At 46.9% G+C, this 15,152-nt stretch overlaps 2 protein-coding genes across 2 annotated transcripts; one reads left to right on the top strand and one right to left on the bottom strand.

The window, feature by feature from the left end:
• The first annotated feature begins 2,623 nt into the window (after nucleotides 1-2,623).
• Nucleotides 2,624-7,479, top strand: LOC101877562 (torsin-1B). The gene is made up of 5 exons (XM_005146236.2): nucleotides 2,624-2,835; nucleotides 2,961-3,226; nucleotides 4,438-4,613; nucleotides 4,980-5,107; nucleotides 5,468-7,479. The coding sequence occupies exons 1-5, from the start codon at nucleotides 2,655-2,657 to the stop codon at nucleotides 5,743-5,745; spliced, it is 1,029 nt and encodes a 342-aa protein (XP_005146293.1). The 5' UTR covers nucleotides 2,624-2,654; the 3' UTR covers nucleotides 5,746-7,479.
• Nucleotides 7,480-9,954: 2,475 nt separating this feature from the next.
• LOC101877731 (torsin-1A) lies at nucleotides 9,955-15,015 on the bottom strand. Its single transcript, XM_005146237.3, has 5 exons — nucleotides 14,788-15,015; nucleotides 14,347-14,612; nucleotides 12,277-12,452; nucleotides 12,058-12,185; nucleotides 9,955-11,125 (listed from the first exon to the last, which is right to left on the bottom strand). Exons 1-5 carry the CDS (start codon nucleotides 14,996-14,998, stop codon nucleotides 10,875-10,877), a joined length of 1,032 nt encoding a protein of 343 aa, XP_005146294.1. The 5' UTR covers nucleotides 14,999-15,015; the 3' UTR covers nucleotides 9,955-10,874.
• Between the last annotated feature and the right edge of the window lie 137 nt (nucleotides 15,016-15,152).

Raw genomic sequence — 15,152 nt, 5'->3', positions numbered from 1 at the left:
TCTCAAGCAGTGTTCTGTGGTTTCTCCATCATCCTCCCTATCTTTCTGTGCCTGTCTTGACTTTACAGAATTATCAGGCTCTCTTATACCAGGCAAGATGATCCTGCTGGTCATGCTCATTACATAAACTGGGTGAAAACCTGGTTGAGGGCAGCTGCTCAGGAACTTCCTGGGCATCCACTGGTGAATGGTGAGCAACTGTGCATCACTTCACTTGTTTTGTATATTCTAATTCTTTAATTATTATCATTACTGTTGTTATTTTCTTCCCTTTCTGTCCTATTTAACTGTCTTTATCTCAACCCATCAGTTTCGATTCTGTCCCACACCCTGCTGCAGGAGGGACACTGAGTGGCGTGTGCTACTTAGTTACTGGCTGGGGTTAAACCATGATACAGGCAAAATTCTGGAGGTGAGTTCACGGCTAAGAGCTAATGGAATAATCCCACAGCCTCTTGAGATGGACACACAGTGATATCCCACAGCCTGGTTGGTGGTTGCTTGTAATACATGTTAAATGAGTAGCAATTAGTGGTAAGTCTAGATTCAAACCATGATGCTTCACTTCCCTGAGACAAGCCTTCCCTGTTTCACCCTGCCTGCAGGGAGCTGCTGCATGGTCTGAAAAGGAGCTTACAAAACCTTTTAACCATAAACTCCTGATCCAGACACTTGGAATCTCCCTTCCCTTTGTCATAGGATTACAAATATTGCTTCGTTTCAGAGCTGGGACACAGACTTCAAAACAAATCCTCAGCTGTTGGAGACCTGTGTGCCTCCAGGTACTTCAGTATGTCACCTCCTACCTGCTCTGAAGGCAGCTGCTTACATACAACCTGCTTTCTAGTAATTTAGCCACTGAAACAGCAGTCGTGGTACTTCTTTAAGGGAACTCAATGCAGAAACAGAAGCACAACTTTTCTATACATGTGAGATATGTTAGATGGCATGTAAAACCTTTCAGTAAACCAGAACATAGCACATGCAGTGAGCAAGCCTCTGCAAACACATTAGATCTCATCCCAGGACCTTACAGAGAGCAGTAGCCACAAGACCACTGGGACTCCTGCCTATCTCATACAGACTGCTTGGTTCCCAATAAATCCCAGCAAGGGTCTGATTCATGGGTCTGTTCCTCGGTTGGATTCTCTGCCAATTCACAATGTTGTCATGGCTGGAGGGCAGTAAAAAGTTGTTTTCCCTGATGGCCATTCAGCTGCAATCAAACACAAAGGGATTAATAATATGGTATTTTCTGACTCTACTCTCCCCTCTTTCCTTCAGTAGCTGGAGCAAGAAGTCTCTGGCCAGCACCTCTCTACCCATGTAATTCTGAGAGCTCTGAGTGCAAACAGGTACTCAAACGGGGCGTGAAACTCCAGATACCAATAGGGACAGAGGAAGAGGAGGCTCATGCTTGTGGCACAGGACTGGGAGTGCCATTTGCACCAGTTCTCACAGGACACAGGCAGGGTGGAGGGAAGGGACACGCACACAAGATGGGGCCAGTGTGGCTCTGAGGGGGGTCACAGGGACCTGGCCTGGCTCAGTCTGAGGGCAGTGATGGAGCCCCGCTTGCCCGGAGGTGATGCAGGCAGTGGGAGCCCAGCTTGCCCTGGGGTGATGCAGGAGGTGAGGAGGGCACAGGCTCCTCCACGTCACTTCCTGAGGCTGCTGATGCTGTCACATGGAATCAACCAGGATGGCCCCGCTCCAGCACCTCCAGCAGTGAGGGGTCCAGAGCTGAACACAGGATTCAATGTGCGGCCTCACCAGTGCCCAGGGCAGGGGCACAACCACTGCCCTGGTCCTGCTGCTGCACTGGTGCTGGTACAGGCCAGGGTGCTGCTGGTGTCTTGGCTGCCTGGGCACAAACGGGCCCATGTTCAGCTGCTGTTGACCAATACTCCCAGGTCCTTTTCCCCCGGGCAGTTTTCCAGCTACTCTTTCCCAGACCTGGAGCATTCCATGGGGTTGTTGTGACCCAAGTGCAGGACCTGGCACTTTGCCTTGTTGAACCTCATAGAACTGGCCTCAACCCATCGATCCAGCCTGTCCAGATCCCCCTGCAGAGTTTCCTGTCCTACAGCAGATCAATATTGCCACCAAATCTGGTGTCATCTGCAGACTTACTGAGTATGCCATCGATCCTCTCATCCAGATCATCAATGGAGACACTAAACAACACTGGCCCCAGTAGCCAGCCCTGAGGGACCCCACTAGTGACCAACCAGATGTGACACCATTCACCACCACTCTTTGGGCTCTGCCACCCAGCCAGTTTACCCACACACCTATCCAGGCCATGAGCAGCCAGTTTGTCCGGGAGAACACTGTGGGAAACAGCATCCAATGTTTTACTAAAGCCCAAATAAGCAATGTCCACAGCCTTTCCCTCATGAACGTTGTCATAGAAGGAAATCAGGTTACTTGGGGGAAGAGCCCACCGCCTCCTCTCCATCCCCCATGAGGCATCAGAGTTAAGGTCCCCGCTGAGCCTCTTGTCAGCGTCACTGCCCTCCGGTCCATCCCAGTCCGGGCAGCGAGCGCCGCCCGTGCCCATCACAAAGATGGTGGCGGCGGCTACAGGCAGGGCGGGGATTGCCCGCCCACAGCCGGCGGCGGGCGGAGCTGCGGCGAGGCGCGGAGCCGCCATGCTGCGGGTGCTCGGGCTGCTGGGGCTGCTGCTGCCGGGGCTGGCGGCGCTGGAGCCGCTCAGTGTGGGCCTGGCCATCGGCGTCGCCTCGGCGCTCACCGGGTACCTGTCCCACCAAAGGTTCTACTGCAGCTACGTGGAGTGCTGCCCCAGCGCCGGCCGGAGCCTCAACGCGACCGGTACGGCGGGGCCGGGGCGAGGGGGGGTGCGTCCTGCCGGTAACCGGTCACTGGTGCGCCTGGCAGGGGCCGTGCTGAGCCCCGTGCACAGCAATGGCCCTGCTGAGCTCTGCCTCTCCCCGCAGCGCTGAAGCTGCAGCTGGACACGAAGCTCTTCGGGCAGCACTTGGCCAAGGAGGTGGTGCTGAAGGCAGTGATGGGCTTCAGCAACAACCCCAGCCCCAAGAAGCCGCTGATGCTGTCACTCCATGGCTGGGCCGGCACCGGCAAGAACTTCCTGAGCCAGATCCTGGCGGAGCACGTTCACCCCGCCGGCCTGCGCAGCAAGTTTGTCCATCTCTTCCTGGCCACCCTGCACTTCCCTCACCACGACCAAGTCAAGACCTATAAGGTGAGGAGGGACACAAGGTAATCCCGTTAACTTGTCCCTAAAGGCAGGGGGGTTTGTGCTGCATTACGACCCCCAGATAACTGGCAGCTGGATTTGGGTATTTCCAAAGCTGATGTTTAGGAGCAGTGGACGGGGAAATCCCTGCAGGAAGTGAAAGGCACCAGATACCAGGGAATCTAAAGTGAGAGCAGTTTCCTAGTGCTGCCCTGTCGCTAATGCCATCTGCTGATTTCTGCTGTGCTTGCTGTTAGGAAAGAATCCTGCCTGGCTGGGATCAAGGTAACTTTATCCATAGCAGCCCCGGCGGAGCTGTGTTTTGTGTTTGTGGCTCAGTGTTGATAACACAGCTGTGTTTTGGCTGTTATGGAATGATGCTTGCACAGCTTCAAAGCTTGCTTTGTTCCTCCACTCAAAGTGAGCAAGCTGGGGAGTACAAGAGATTGGGAAGGGGATGCTGCCACAACTTATCCCAGTCAGCCAAAGGGTTATTCCATACCATATGTTCACCAATCAGAACTGGAATAGAAGAAGGAAAAAGTGATGGATGTTGACTCTTAACACTGACTGGGCACTGGTCTGCATGTTTCGGGGGTGTGATTCCTTTTGCTTGTCTTTTGCTTCCTTCCATCACCTATCAAACTGTGTTTACCTTGACCCATTATTTTCTCCCTTCTGTTCTTTGTCCTCTCTCCCCCAGCAGGATGGGGTGCTTGGCTGCTGCTGGGTCAATCCACCACACTTTGTGCAATGGGAAACTGTAGCCTGCAGAGACATTTTTTAAGTCAATTCATTCCTTGATATTGGAGAATTCCAATCTTCATGTTTTAATGCTTGAAGGTACCCAGAAGTGATGTACTGCTAAGTAGGGTTTCTGTGTGAAAGATGAAGCAGTGATTTAAAAGAAACAGAAGCTTTCTCATCACAAGACTACCCATCTAATCCTGGGGTTTGTGTTTTTTTCCATACATTAAGCAGAAAGAATTAGAAAGTCTTTCCTCTATAAGCAGGAAAAGAACTCATTTAAAATCAGTGTTGGATGTCAGAGGGATCAGTCGCAGAGTTTATGGTCCTCTCTTCAGGAAAAAGTATAACCGGTGAGCATGGATTGCTGACATTTGAAAGGGTGTCCCTAGTGTCTGTCACATACAAGCAGCTCACAGTACATCTGGAAAAGGCCTCATTTTTCAGTGGTTTTCCACCTCTTCTTCCAGGAACAACTGCAGAACTGGATTCGGGGCAATGTCAGTGCCTGTCCCCAGTCAGTCTTCATTTTTGATGAGATGGACAAAATGCATCCAGGTCTCATCGATGCCATCAAGCCATTCTTAGACTATTACGAGCAGGTTGATGGAGTGTCCTACAGGAAAGCTATCTTCATCTTCCTCAGGTCTGTAGCACCTTTGGAGATCCTGAGCTAAATCTGTGTTTATGGTGATAAAGATGTTCCCATGGGACCTCATTCAAAGAACAGCAAAAGAACCACTCTGAAGACCCTCTCTGTGAGCATGGCCTGTGACTGTAGTGGAGCAGATCTGATGCCATGCAGCAGACCACTGCAGCATGCAGAGCCTGTCAGCCAGACCCAGCGCACAGATCATATGAGAGTTCACATTTTGGGGAGGTTCCCTTGGGTGGGTGCACTGTTTCAGTGATTTGTTTGACATCAGGAAGATGAGCAATGTGGGTAACCAGCTGAAAAAGAAATGCTGCTTCAGCTGTGTCTGTACTCACCACATTTTCCTTTTGTGAACAGCAATGCAGGTGGTGACTTAATTAATAAAGCAGCTCTTGACTTCTGGGCAAGTGGAAAGCGCAGGGAAGAGATTCAGCTGAAAGACCTGGAGTCCATGTTATCTGTAGGAGTCTTCAATAACAAGAACAGTAAGTCATTGTTCCAGGAAATGGGAAATTTGTTTTACTCATAACACAGGGTTCATCTCTGCAATCTTCTGCAGCCTACCTTGACCCTGCCCTACTTCCTCTGGGCCCATCTTCCTACAGTGCTCTAGTCCTGCAGCCTTTTGGCCCTTCACTCCAGTGAAGTGGCACAGAAGTTGCTCTGCATGCATGCTGAAGGGCAGCAGTGGCACCTGTGAGGTACAGTCAGCCTCATCCCCCCAGCTAATGGGAATCTTTTCCTCCTTAGGCTGAGACAAACTGAATTCAGTTTGCCCTGTGGCTCCTCTCTTATGCAGGCTCAAGTTTAGAGAAACTCCCTCCTATGCTTCTTTTTCTCCCCAGGTGGACTGTGGCACAGCAGCCTCATTGACAGGAGCCTCATTGACTACTTTGTCCCCTTCCTGCCACTGGAGCACAAGCATGTGAAGATGTGCGTCAGGGCTGAAATGATAGCCCGTGGCTATGCTGTTGATGAGAACATTGTTCAAGCAGTGGCTGATGAGATGACATTCTTCCCAAAAGAGCAGAAAATCTACTCTGATAAAGGCTGCAAGACTGTACAGGCCAAGTTGGATATTCATGAAGACGTTATGATGAGAAATACAAAAGCCAAGGGTTGAGTACCTGTCAGGACTCCAAAGCATTCCCAGAGCTTTTGGACATCTACGATTTTGCACTTAAGTTTTTTTACTGTTGCAGGGAGTTTGGTGAAATACCAGAGTGCGCTGTGTGGGCTTTTTAACTGCAGTTGTATTTTGTGGTTTGTTCTTTTTTTAAACTTAACGTAGAATCACAGAATGGGTTGGGTTGGAAGAGACCTTAAAGCTCATCTAGTTCCAACCCCTTGCCACAAGTAGACACCTTCCACTAGACCAGGTTGCTCAAAGCCCTGTTCAACCTGGCACTGAATATCCCACTGATCATCTCTGAACTGACTGGTATCCAGATGTTATCCCCTTTAGTTTCCTTTTAATCTAGAGAGACTTTTCGAGTGTGTCACATACATAGCACTGGATACAGTCTCTCCTGCTTTATTCTTCCAAGTGCTAGGCTTATAAAGAATTTAATTCCTCTTTCCACTAAAACTAGACAAGGGCAAAGAAGAACAGAGAAATTCTCACAGGCAGTCATATCCCCTTCCTTGTACATTGTCTCAGTCATGGGCTAGTGAAATGAAGGGATGTGTGGTGTGTTCAGGACTATGACAGTGTCTGAAAGGGTAAACACCTTGATGCATTGGCAGTAAGATGGCATGGTGAAAGGTGGGTTGCTGCTTAGGGAAAAAGAAATTGTAAAAGAAACTTTATATTCTTTAACTAAAGGAGCTATGTGAAATTGTGTGGTTTTCCTAAGCAGAAGGACCCATCTGAGGAATCCCACTGCTACAATGTCCTGGGCCAGCCTACTGTTCATAATCAGAAAAATCTCTTATGAGGATCTGACTTACAGCTTGTCAGGTGAATCTGTATGTGGGCTTCTGGGCCTGAAGTCTGCAAGGTCTTTAGCAGTCACTCTCAGCTGCACCCAGTAGTCCAGCAGTGGGTAACTCTACTCTCATCTTGCTTGGAAGACTTTCATGGCAAAAGTCACTTTAAAATGTGTACTTTTATGCTGAAGTGCAAGCAACAGCAATAGAAAGCTCTTCCTGGAAAGCCCCAGAGAAGGGAGTATGGGAAATGGGAGCAATCCACAATCTCATACCTCAGTAGGTAACTAAGTTTTATATAAGTTTTTAACGTTCAAGAGTAACTGTGTGGAAGGGTGGGGAATTAGGAAGCTTGGAAAGACTGAGTTAACCTACACCCACTGGTATGGCTGAAGTTTAAAACTGTTGCAAGCTTTAACTTTCATCATCACTTGTGGATCAAGTATTGTAATGCAAGACAGAAGTGCCTATCACTTGTTGATTGTAGTGTGTTTTCTAAACTGGTAAGAAGAATTGGGCTATTTTTGTGCTGCAGCATGTGTTGTTCCCTCACTTGTACTTAAACTGGCTTTAAGATATGATGCAGAACTTAACAGTTCTCAATGCTATTAATTCAAATTACAACAGAGAACTTAGCATTTACGCTAAGCATTAACATTTAAAGTGTCAATTGCCGTTTACAACCCCACCCGGAGTTTGTCAAGTGTTGGCAAACTGCTCACACTGATGCAATCTCCGGAGCCAAAGCTAGGTAGCCGTTAACCTTGGGACGTTGGACTCTTTGTTTCTTCATGGATCATGTTTTGCCTGTTAACTGATTCACATGCTGCATCCAGTTTCAGTTACTCCAAATACAAAATATTTGTGCAATTTCAAAACACTTGAGTATTGCTACTATATAGTCTGAATAAATCTTAAGTCACGTTTCTCTCTTGGTTTAATCATTTTCAGCTGAAGTACTAGTTTATGCAGTTTTTCAACCAGCTGCACTGCAGCTTCCTATTAAGCTTCCTTAAAAATTTGTTTATAACAATAGATGAGCAGATAGCCTATTGATATGAAAACATTGACTCATCTGATGGCACAGTAAGGAATTCAGCACTTAAATACAGCTCAGAAGAAACAAACCTATGAGAAAGCATTAAAGTCTCTGCTTCATAGTTACTGACAGGTAACTCCTACCTGCCAGGCACTGCAGGACAAATATACCTCAGGTAGCTTGTTTAACCATTCCTCCTCTCTGTGCTGCATCTGGGAAGCTGGCATTCAAGCTGGCGCTTCACCTCTCTAGCTGGCAAAGATATGATGGAACTACAGGATAAGCATGGGCCAGAGCATCTGCAGCCTCTCCTAACACTGAGAGAGTCAGTGTGTAAATAATGGCCTAATTCAAGTGAGGTACAGCAGTTGGCAACAACTCACACCTCACTGAACAGGCAAGTTGTTCATGCTGTTGTGAACCATGTGCTGTGCTGTAACGATGCACAAGGAGTGTACATGGGAAGCATAAGCTGCCTGGTTCATCAGGACTTTGCACTGTGACTGCTCCACTCTGTACACACGACAGCTTGGCCCAGGGCACCAGCAGACAAGTATCTAGGGCCAGGCTGCCCTTGTCAAGAGAGCACTCACTACACTGCTGTATCTTAATGACAGCCTCTCATTTTATGAGCACAGGAATGTTCCCTGCAGAAGAAGGTTGAATTAAAGCAGCAGTTGCTTGGACTGGACTTTGTTAAGAACAGAATTCACCTCAGTGACTGCTCAGCTGCTCTTGCTTGGCCAATGCACTGCTTCCCTAGGGATCAGACTTTTCCCCTATTTGACATTTTCCTCTTGTCTGCTCCAGTTTCAAGTGGCCTGTTCTCCTGGTTTCAGCTGGGATAGAGTTAATTTTTTTCTTAGAAACTGGTGCAGTGCTGTGGTTTGGATTTAGTCTGAGAACAATGCTGATAACAAACTGATGTTTTAGTTGTTGCTAAGCAGTGCTTGCTCCATATCAAGGAGTCTCTCATGCTCTGCCAGTGAGAAGGTGTGCAAGAAGCCAGAAGGAAGCAGAGCCAGGACAGCTGACCTGAACTAACCAAAAAGGATATGTCATGCCCAGCATATAAGAGGAGGGAATTGGCTGGGAACCACCGATCACTGCTCAGGGACTAGCTAGGCATCAACTGGTGAGCAGCTGTACTGTGCATCACTTCAGTTATGAAATTGTTCTTATTTCAACCTGTGGGGTTTACCTTGTTCCAGTTCTTTTCCCCATCCCACCAGGGGTGGTGGTCAGCGAGCAGCTATGTGGTACTTAGTTACCAGCTGGAGTTAAACCATGACACCTATTAATAATGCCCAAAGTTACCCAGTCACAGCAAGAAAAACAGAACGAGGACCTCAGCTTTGAAACCATACTATCTAAAGGGGAGGAATAACAACAGGATCAAATCTGGGAGTGATTTCAGGCACACAAATTTCATTTACTGAAATGGAGATGCTCCTAACCAGGTCTGCTGTCTTCAAGAATGGAAGAGAGATCAAAGACAGTCTCCACTATTTCAACATCATTCCTACATGCTCTAGAGTAAGCTTCAATCTACCCTAAACCATCTAGAACTATGATATAACAAAAATAATTGCTATCAATGTATGTCAGATGCTGGCATTGATGCTGCAATGGCACACGAAGCAGAACTAAGAATATTTAATACTGAAAGAGCCACAATACTGCTTGGTTGAACCACTGCTTTTGATGAGAAAGTACCAGACAGTAATAACTTCCACAATAATTTCCACATCTGCTTTTTTCCACTATTTGCTATAATCAGGACATCAAAGAAATAGATAAATACCTAAGTTCAAACCACTCATTTGCTGACAAATACCAGGACTGATAATTTGCATATTACACAATTTCAGAGCAGAACTGGACAGGTGGAGTCTTACTGGCCCCTTTTTTTCCCCTTGCAGAGAAAACTTCAAGCTGCTTCCCCTGAAAATGTGGGTGGCTTCAACGAGAGCCTGCAGGGTGTTCAGCCAGGGGTACCACAGTGGGAGCAGGGGACGAGAAGCAGGGTTTGAACTGGTGTCTACAAGTTCATCCTTATGATACTGCTGAGCACACATAGACCTAAGAAGTCTGCCTCTACAAAACACCTGCAAATGTAATTAGTACCAATGGTCTAGAAGTGCAGTTTCCACTCCAAATTTCCTGTTTCCCTTTAACCAGGTAGCAAAGAGTCACATCTCCTCATATCCATTCCCTTTGAACTCAAGAAAGGACATACCTACATTCAAGAACAGCTGAACACATCAGCCACAAACATAGCATGGTTTTTCTCAACAGGTAAGTTTGTGCAAAATCAACATAAACTGCTCAATGCAAAGGACACCATGAAGTATAGCTGAGAAATACACTTAAGATGAGAAAAGTTTATTTTGAATAGAAACTGGCGTGAAAACAAAAAGTCTCTGCAGTGCTCATGCTCAGAAACCAGTCTGACACTCTCTGCAGTAAGTTCAAGTGACACGTTTCACTTTTGGTTTTGGATCTTTCATCCCTGCCTCAAAGGCACACAGTATTGCAAGGAAGATGAAAAAGTCAAAACTGTGCTAGCTGTCCCCCAAATTCTACATGTAGGTGAAGAAACCTCTTTTCCATTTCCTTCATGTAAAATTTCACCTGTACATGTTTCCTGTTAAAATACACCCTTTCCATGCAGCTGACTCACCATTCAGAAAGCAAACCTGAGCTCACCCTTGGGCAAGCATGCTGTGAACAATGTTACAGATCAAAAAGTAACCAAAACCAGGAACCAACTACACTGATGTGGCAGTCCAGGATTTAACTTACTTCCTTGTGATATTAAATCCACCCTCAGAACACTATTCACATGAAACAGGTTCATATGCTTGGTTTGACACACAGACATAGGAACTCCGATTAAAATTCTCAATATTGTCTACAGATCATCCACATAAACCCAAAATCCAATTAAAATTAGGCCATAGTCTCATCCTTCTATAGGTGCCAACAGTCTGCAAACAGCTCTGACGACTGACACATGATCCAAGAGGCATCTTCAGCGCTGTCAGACACAGACTCCCACGTTTACAACACAGTTTGTTCTTACCTTGACAACACAAGGCTGACGTACCTGGGAACCATGACTAGTGACAGAATACCAATGCAGAGGCACTGCCACTTATTTACACACCAGGAGAGAAGTAATGTTCCTTTCGTTAAAAAAGTGCTTTAAAATGAAATGTCCCAGGTTCTCCACATTGTGATTAAGTTAAATTTGCTTCTTTGCAAGTTGTAGCAATGAAGTGTTAGAAGTCATAGTAATAATCCAGCTTTGCATCCACAGTTTTACAGCCTTTATCCGAGTAAATTCTCTCCTCTCTGGGGAAGTAGGTCATCTCGTCCGCTATTCTGGTTAGAATGTCTTCATCAACAGCATAGCCACGGGATTTGATCTCAACCCTGATACACATTTTCACATGTTTGTATTCCAGAGGCAGGAAGGGAACAAAGTAGTCAATGAGATTTCTATCAATCAAGGTGCTGTGCCAAAATCCACCTACAAAGGGAACAGAGAAAGGAGTTGTTACTACTCCTCTAGTTACACACTACCATGGGTTGCATGGGAACAAAAGGCATATCACAACCCTCTGCTACATACCAGTAACAATTCACCTGTGGTTTTAGGGCCCTATAATGCACAATTAAGTCCAAATACAAGCTCATTCTCATGGTAACCTGTGCATAAAGTTTTGGTGATATACATAAATGTGGTCCATTGGAGCTGAATGAATGAATTATGATGGAATGCCTTTAAGCCCTGCTCCCCAGTACTAGCCCCATATGCTCCCCTCTCTCACCTAGAGAAAAACTGATTTTCTACCTCTTATCAGCTCCTCCAGACCAGCTTTCTTGCTCCTGTTTTTGAGCTTGCATCTAACCTTTTAAACAAGTTAGCTTCCAAAGCTAATTTCAGAGCATAATTATGTTTAAACCCCATTTTTACCAGAAGTCCTGTGCAAGGAAACCTAGGAAGCACTGGACTGCCCACAGAAGGGCTGGCATATCAGCTTGCTACTCCTAAATAGCTACCAGAAGGCTTTTAACAGACTGAGCAAGACAGGCTAAGTGGGTTGGTGGTCAAGGAAGTGGCTTCCCCATAATAAAGTATTTTACAGGTTAAAGATTTATCAGCCCTAGCTTTACTGTCAGGATTTATCTTTGCTTTCCCTTTAGCCCCCAAAACGCACAGCACAGACTTCCCCCAACATATACAATCCAACAGACAGCAAACATTCCGATTGCCAAGGTGTACACTGAGCTTCATGTCATCTCAAGAGCTGACTGTAGGCCCCAAAACTGCATTGTGGCTTCCTGCTAGCCGAAAACTGGAGGCCACATCAAGTAGAAACCAGAGCTCTAAAAATGCAGCTAAATAAAGCCCATCCTTTTTGTTTCTGCCACTTCCAAAGCAATCCCTGTTTTACTCACTATTTTTGTTATTGAAGACGGACACAGACAGTGCATTCTGGATATCTGAGAGCTGTATATCTTCCCTTGTCCTCCCGTTTCTCCAGAAATCTAGTGCCACCTCTGTTATCTTTTCAGCTCCTGCATTGCTAAGTAAAGAGAAAACAAAGACTGTAGCTGGAGGTAGCTTTAAAAGGCATCAAGTGTACAGAACAGCAAACCTGAGAAGCTACTTCATACCTGAGGAATATGAAGATGGCTTGCTGGTAAGACACCCCATCCAAAAACTCATAGTAGTCCAGGAATGGCTTGATGGAGTCAATGAGTCCTGCGTGCATTTTATCCATTTCATCAAATATGAAGAGTGATCTAGGACAGATGCTCACATTTCCCCGAATCCACGATTGCAACTGGTCCTGTGAGGCATGAAAATGAAAGACACTGAAAGAATTTGTGTTGAGAAGATCGAAAATAGCACTTCTGTGTATTGACCTTTGTCCTGAGTGATTTCAATTGTGTCATTTTAATAGCTTTGGCTTCTTGACTAAAACATGGTTAAAAACTATAAATAAAACTTTTAACAAAATCTCATGTTGGTTCCGAAAACCTTTAAGACACCAAGAGATGGGATGGGACAAGCAGGAAATCTCATTGTGACACAGTCCTTTAAACACAGCAAAAATTGAACTGCACAGTAGGACACAGGATAGGCACCACTGAGGAACAGCAACACAAAGCAAAGCCCTGACAAGTAAGGTGATTACTTTTGTCAGCACTTTGATCTAAACATCCTTAGGTGTCAAAGCTATGAGCAATATTGAATTTGCTACCTGAAGAGCACCAGTGAGAAACTGCAGCTGCAGTCACTGCAGAAGCAGAAATTCTCAGCCCTGTGTTTTAATCATTCAGAAGTTTAAGTGAAGACAGTTATGAGCCCTTCTTAAAACACAATACTGCTAATGCTTTACTGTATTTGGAGATTCTCTCACTTAAGTGTTACATTTAAGATCAACACTGAAGTAACTGCAAAAACAAATAAGCAACACACCCCCTCCACCACCACCAAAAGGAAAGCCAAAGGGTTGATCTGCTGGCAGATGAATGAGAACTGCTCTGACCATTTGCAATGATTCATCTTTTTTTATATTCACTGTTTACTCAGTCTGTGAACTGCAGAGGCAGCCCAGGAAGGTGCCATTGGGTGCCCTGTGGATAAGAACCAGTAATTCTCCCTACTGCCTTGGGCAGCTAGATTCCCAAGTGTATTCACCTTGAAACAAAAGCAGAAAAGGATCCATTTTATTTTAAAACAGCTCAGTTGCAAGAAGCTGTGAAAAAAAGAGGAAATGGGTATTTCCTCCATTTAGAAACCAGGTTTGTAGACAATCCTCTTCTCATTTTTAACATACACAAACCAAATAGGAACATTCCATAGTACAAAAGACAGTGGTACTCATTCAAACTCTGCTGTTAACAAAGTTAGAGCAAACCCCATCCCTGGCCGAAAACATGCATCTCAGCCACCGTTCCACATGATAGCAGCCTTCCAGTATCTGAAGGGGGACTATAGGAATGCTAGGGAGGGACTCCTCATTAGGGATTGTAGTGATAGGACAAGGGGTAACGGGTTAAAACTTAAACAGAGGAAGCTTAGACTGGATATAAGGAAGAAATTCTTTACTGCAAGGGTGGTGAGGCACTGGAATGGGATGCCCAGGGAGGTTGTGAATGCTCCATCCCTGGCAGTGTTCAAGACCAGGCTGGATGAAGCCTTGGGTGATATGGTTTAGTGTGAGGTTGCATTGACACTTACAAACTGACAGAACCATTCCAAATACATTCTGTACATTTCTGGCAGCAGAATATTTTGTTGGGTTTGCTTTACAGCTGGGAAATGGATGCACAGAAAAACTAAATGAAACTGCTCAGCATGCAGCAGAGCTGAAAAGCACAACCGTGCCTCAGAGAGCAGGCTCCAGCTGACACAGCTGGAGGTCACCCCATCACCCAACCATGGAGACCTGCTGAACCACACTCATCTTATGTCAGTCACACCTCTAACCAAAGCATAGCATGAAAACGAACCATAAAGAGAGGCTCAAAACACATTTTTTGCATTCACAGTAAAATCAGTCCTGATGGATGTTAGGATTTACTCAGTTCTGTGCAGAAGATTCCAAAACAAGCTACAATTTACTACATAAAATAACATCTATGTTTCTAGCACTGCTCATGCCATAGCATTTATAATTCAATACAGCAGTCACTGCAGCAGAGCTATGCCCCACGGGTTCCACAGCACCCTCTTACCTTGTAGAGATTGATGCTGTGCGCATGAGGAAAGTGTAAAGTTGCCACGAACTGATGGACGTATTTACTCTGCAGACCTCTTTTATAAATGCTTTCGGCGACTATCTTACTGACAAAGTTCTTCCCTGTTCCAGTCCACCCGTGCAAGGAAAGGGCCAGAGGTTTTTTGGCATTGCTGTTGTTCAAGAAGCCCTTCACGGCCTTCACGATCACCCTGCTCACCAGGTGCTGCCCGAACAGCTTCTTGTCCAGATCCTCCTGCAGAGCTGGATGGGGAGCACACACCGTCAGCGGCCGGGAGCCTCTGCCCGCACCGGCCTCTGCAGGCTCCACGGGCCCTGCCTGGCTCCCGGAGCCCCTGCACCCCTCAATGCCCTCCTCGTACCCCACAATGTCCCCTCTCACCCCCCAGCACCCCCCAATCCCGGCCCGGCCCCGCACCGGCGGCTGCGCGCCGGTCGTGCTTCTGGAGGCAGCACTCCCTGAAGTAGCAATAGAGCCGCGGGTAGGAGATGAAGCCGGTAAGGGCCGAGGCGGCAGCGCCCGCGATCGCCAGCCCCAGGCTGATGGGCTCCACGGCGCTCGCAGGCGTAAGGAACGGGAGCAGCACCAGAGCCAGGGCCGCCCTCAGCGGGCCCCGCCATAGCTTCATGACCGGCCCGGCCCCAACGCCGGCCTCCGCCGCCGCTTCCGCCCCTCAACGCCGCTTCCGCCGCCGCCATGTTGGGTGCGGGCAGAGGCGGGACTGACGCTGAGCGCGGCCGCCATGTTGGGTGCGGGCAGAGGCGGGGCTGACGCTGAGGGCG

Source organism: Melopsittacus undulatus, chromosome 11, assembly GCF_012275295.1.
Source record: "Melopsittacus undulatus isolate bMelUnd1 chromosome 11, bMelUnd1.mat.Z, whole genome shotgun sequence".
Lineage (NCBI taxonomy): Eukaryota > Metazoa > Chordata > Aves > Psittaciformes > Psittaculidae > Melopsittacus > Melopsittacus undulatus.
This window is presented reverse-complemented; position numbering and strand designations above follow the sequence as displayed.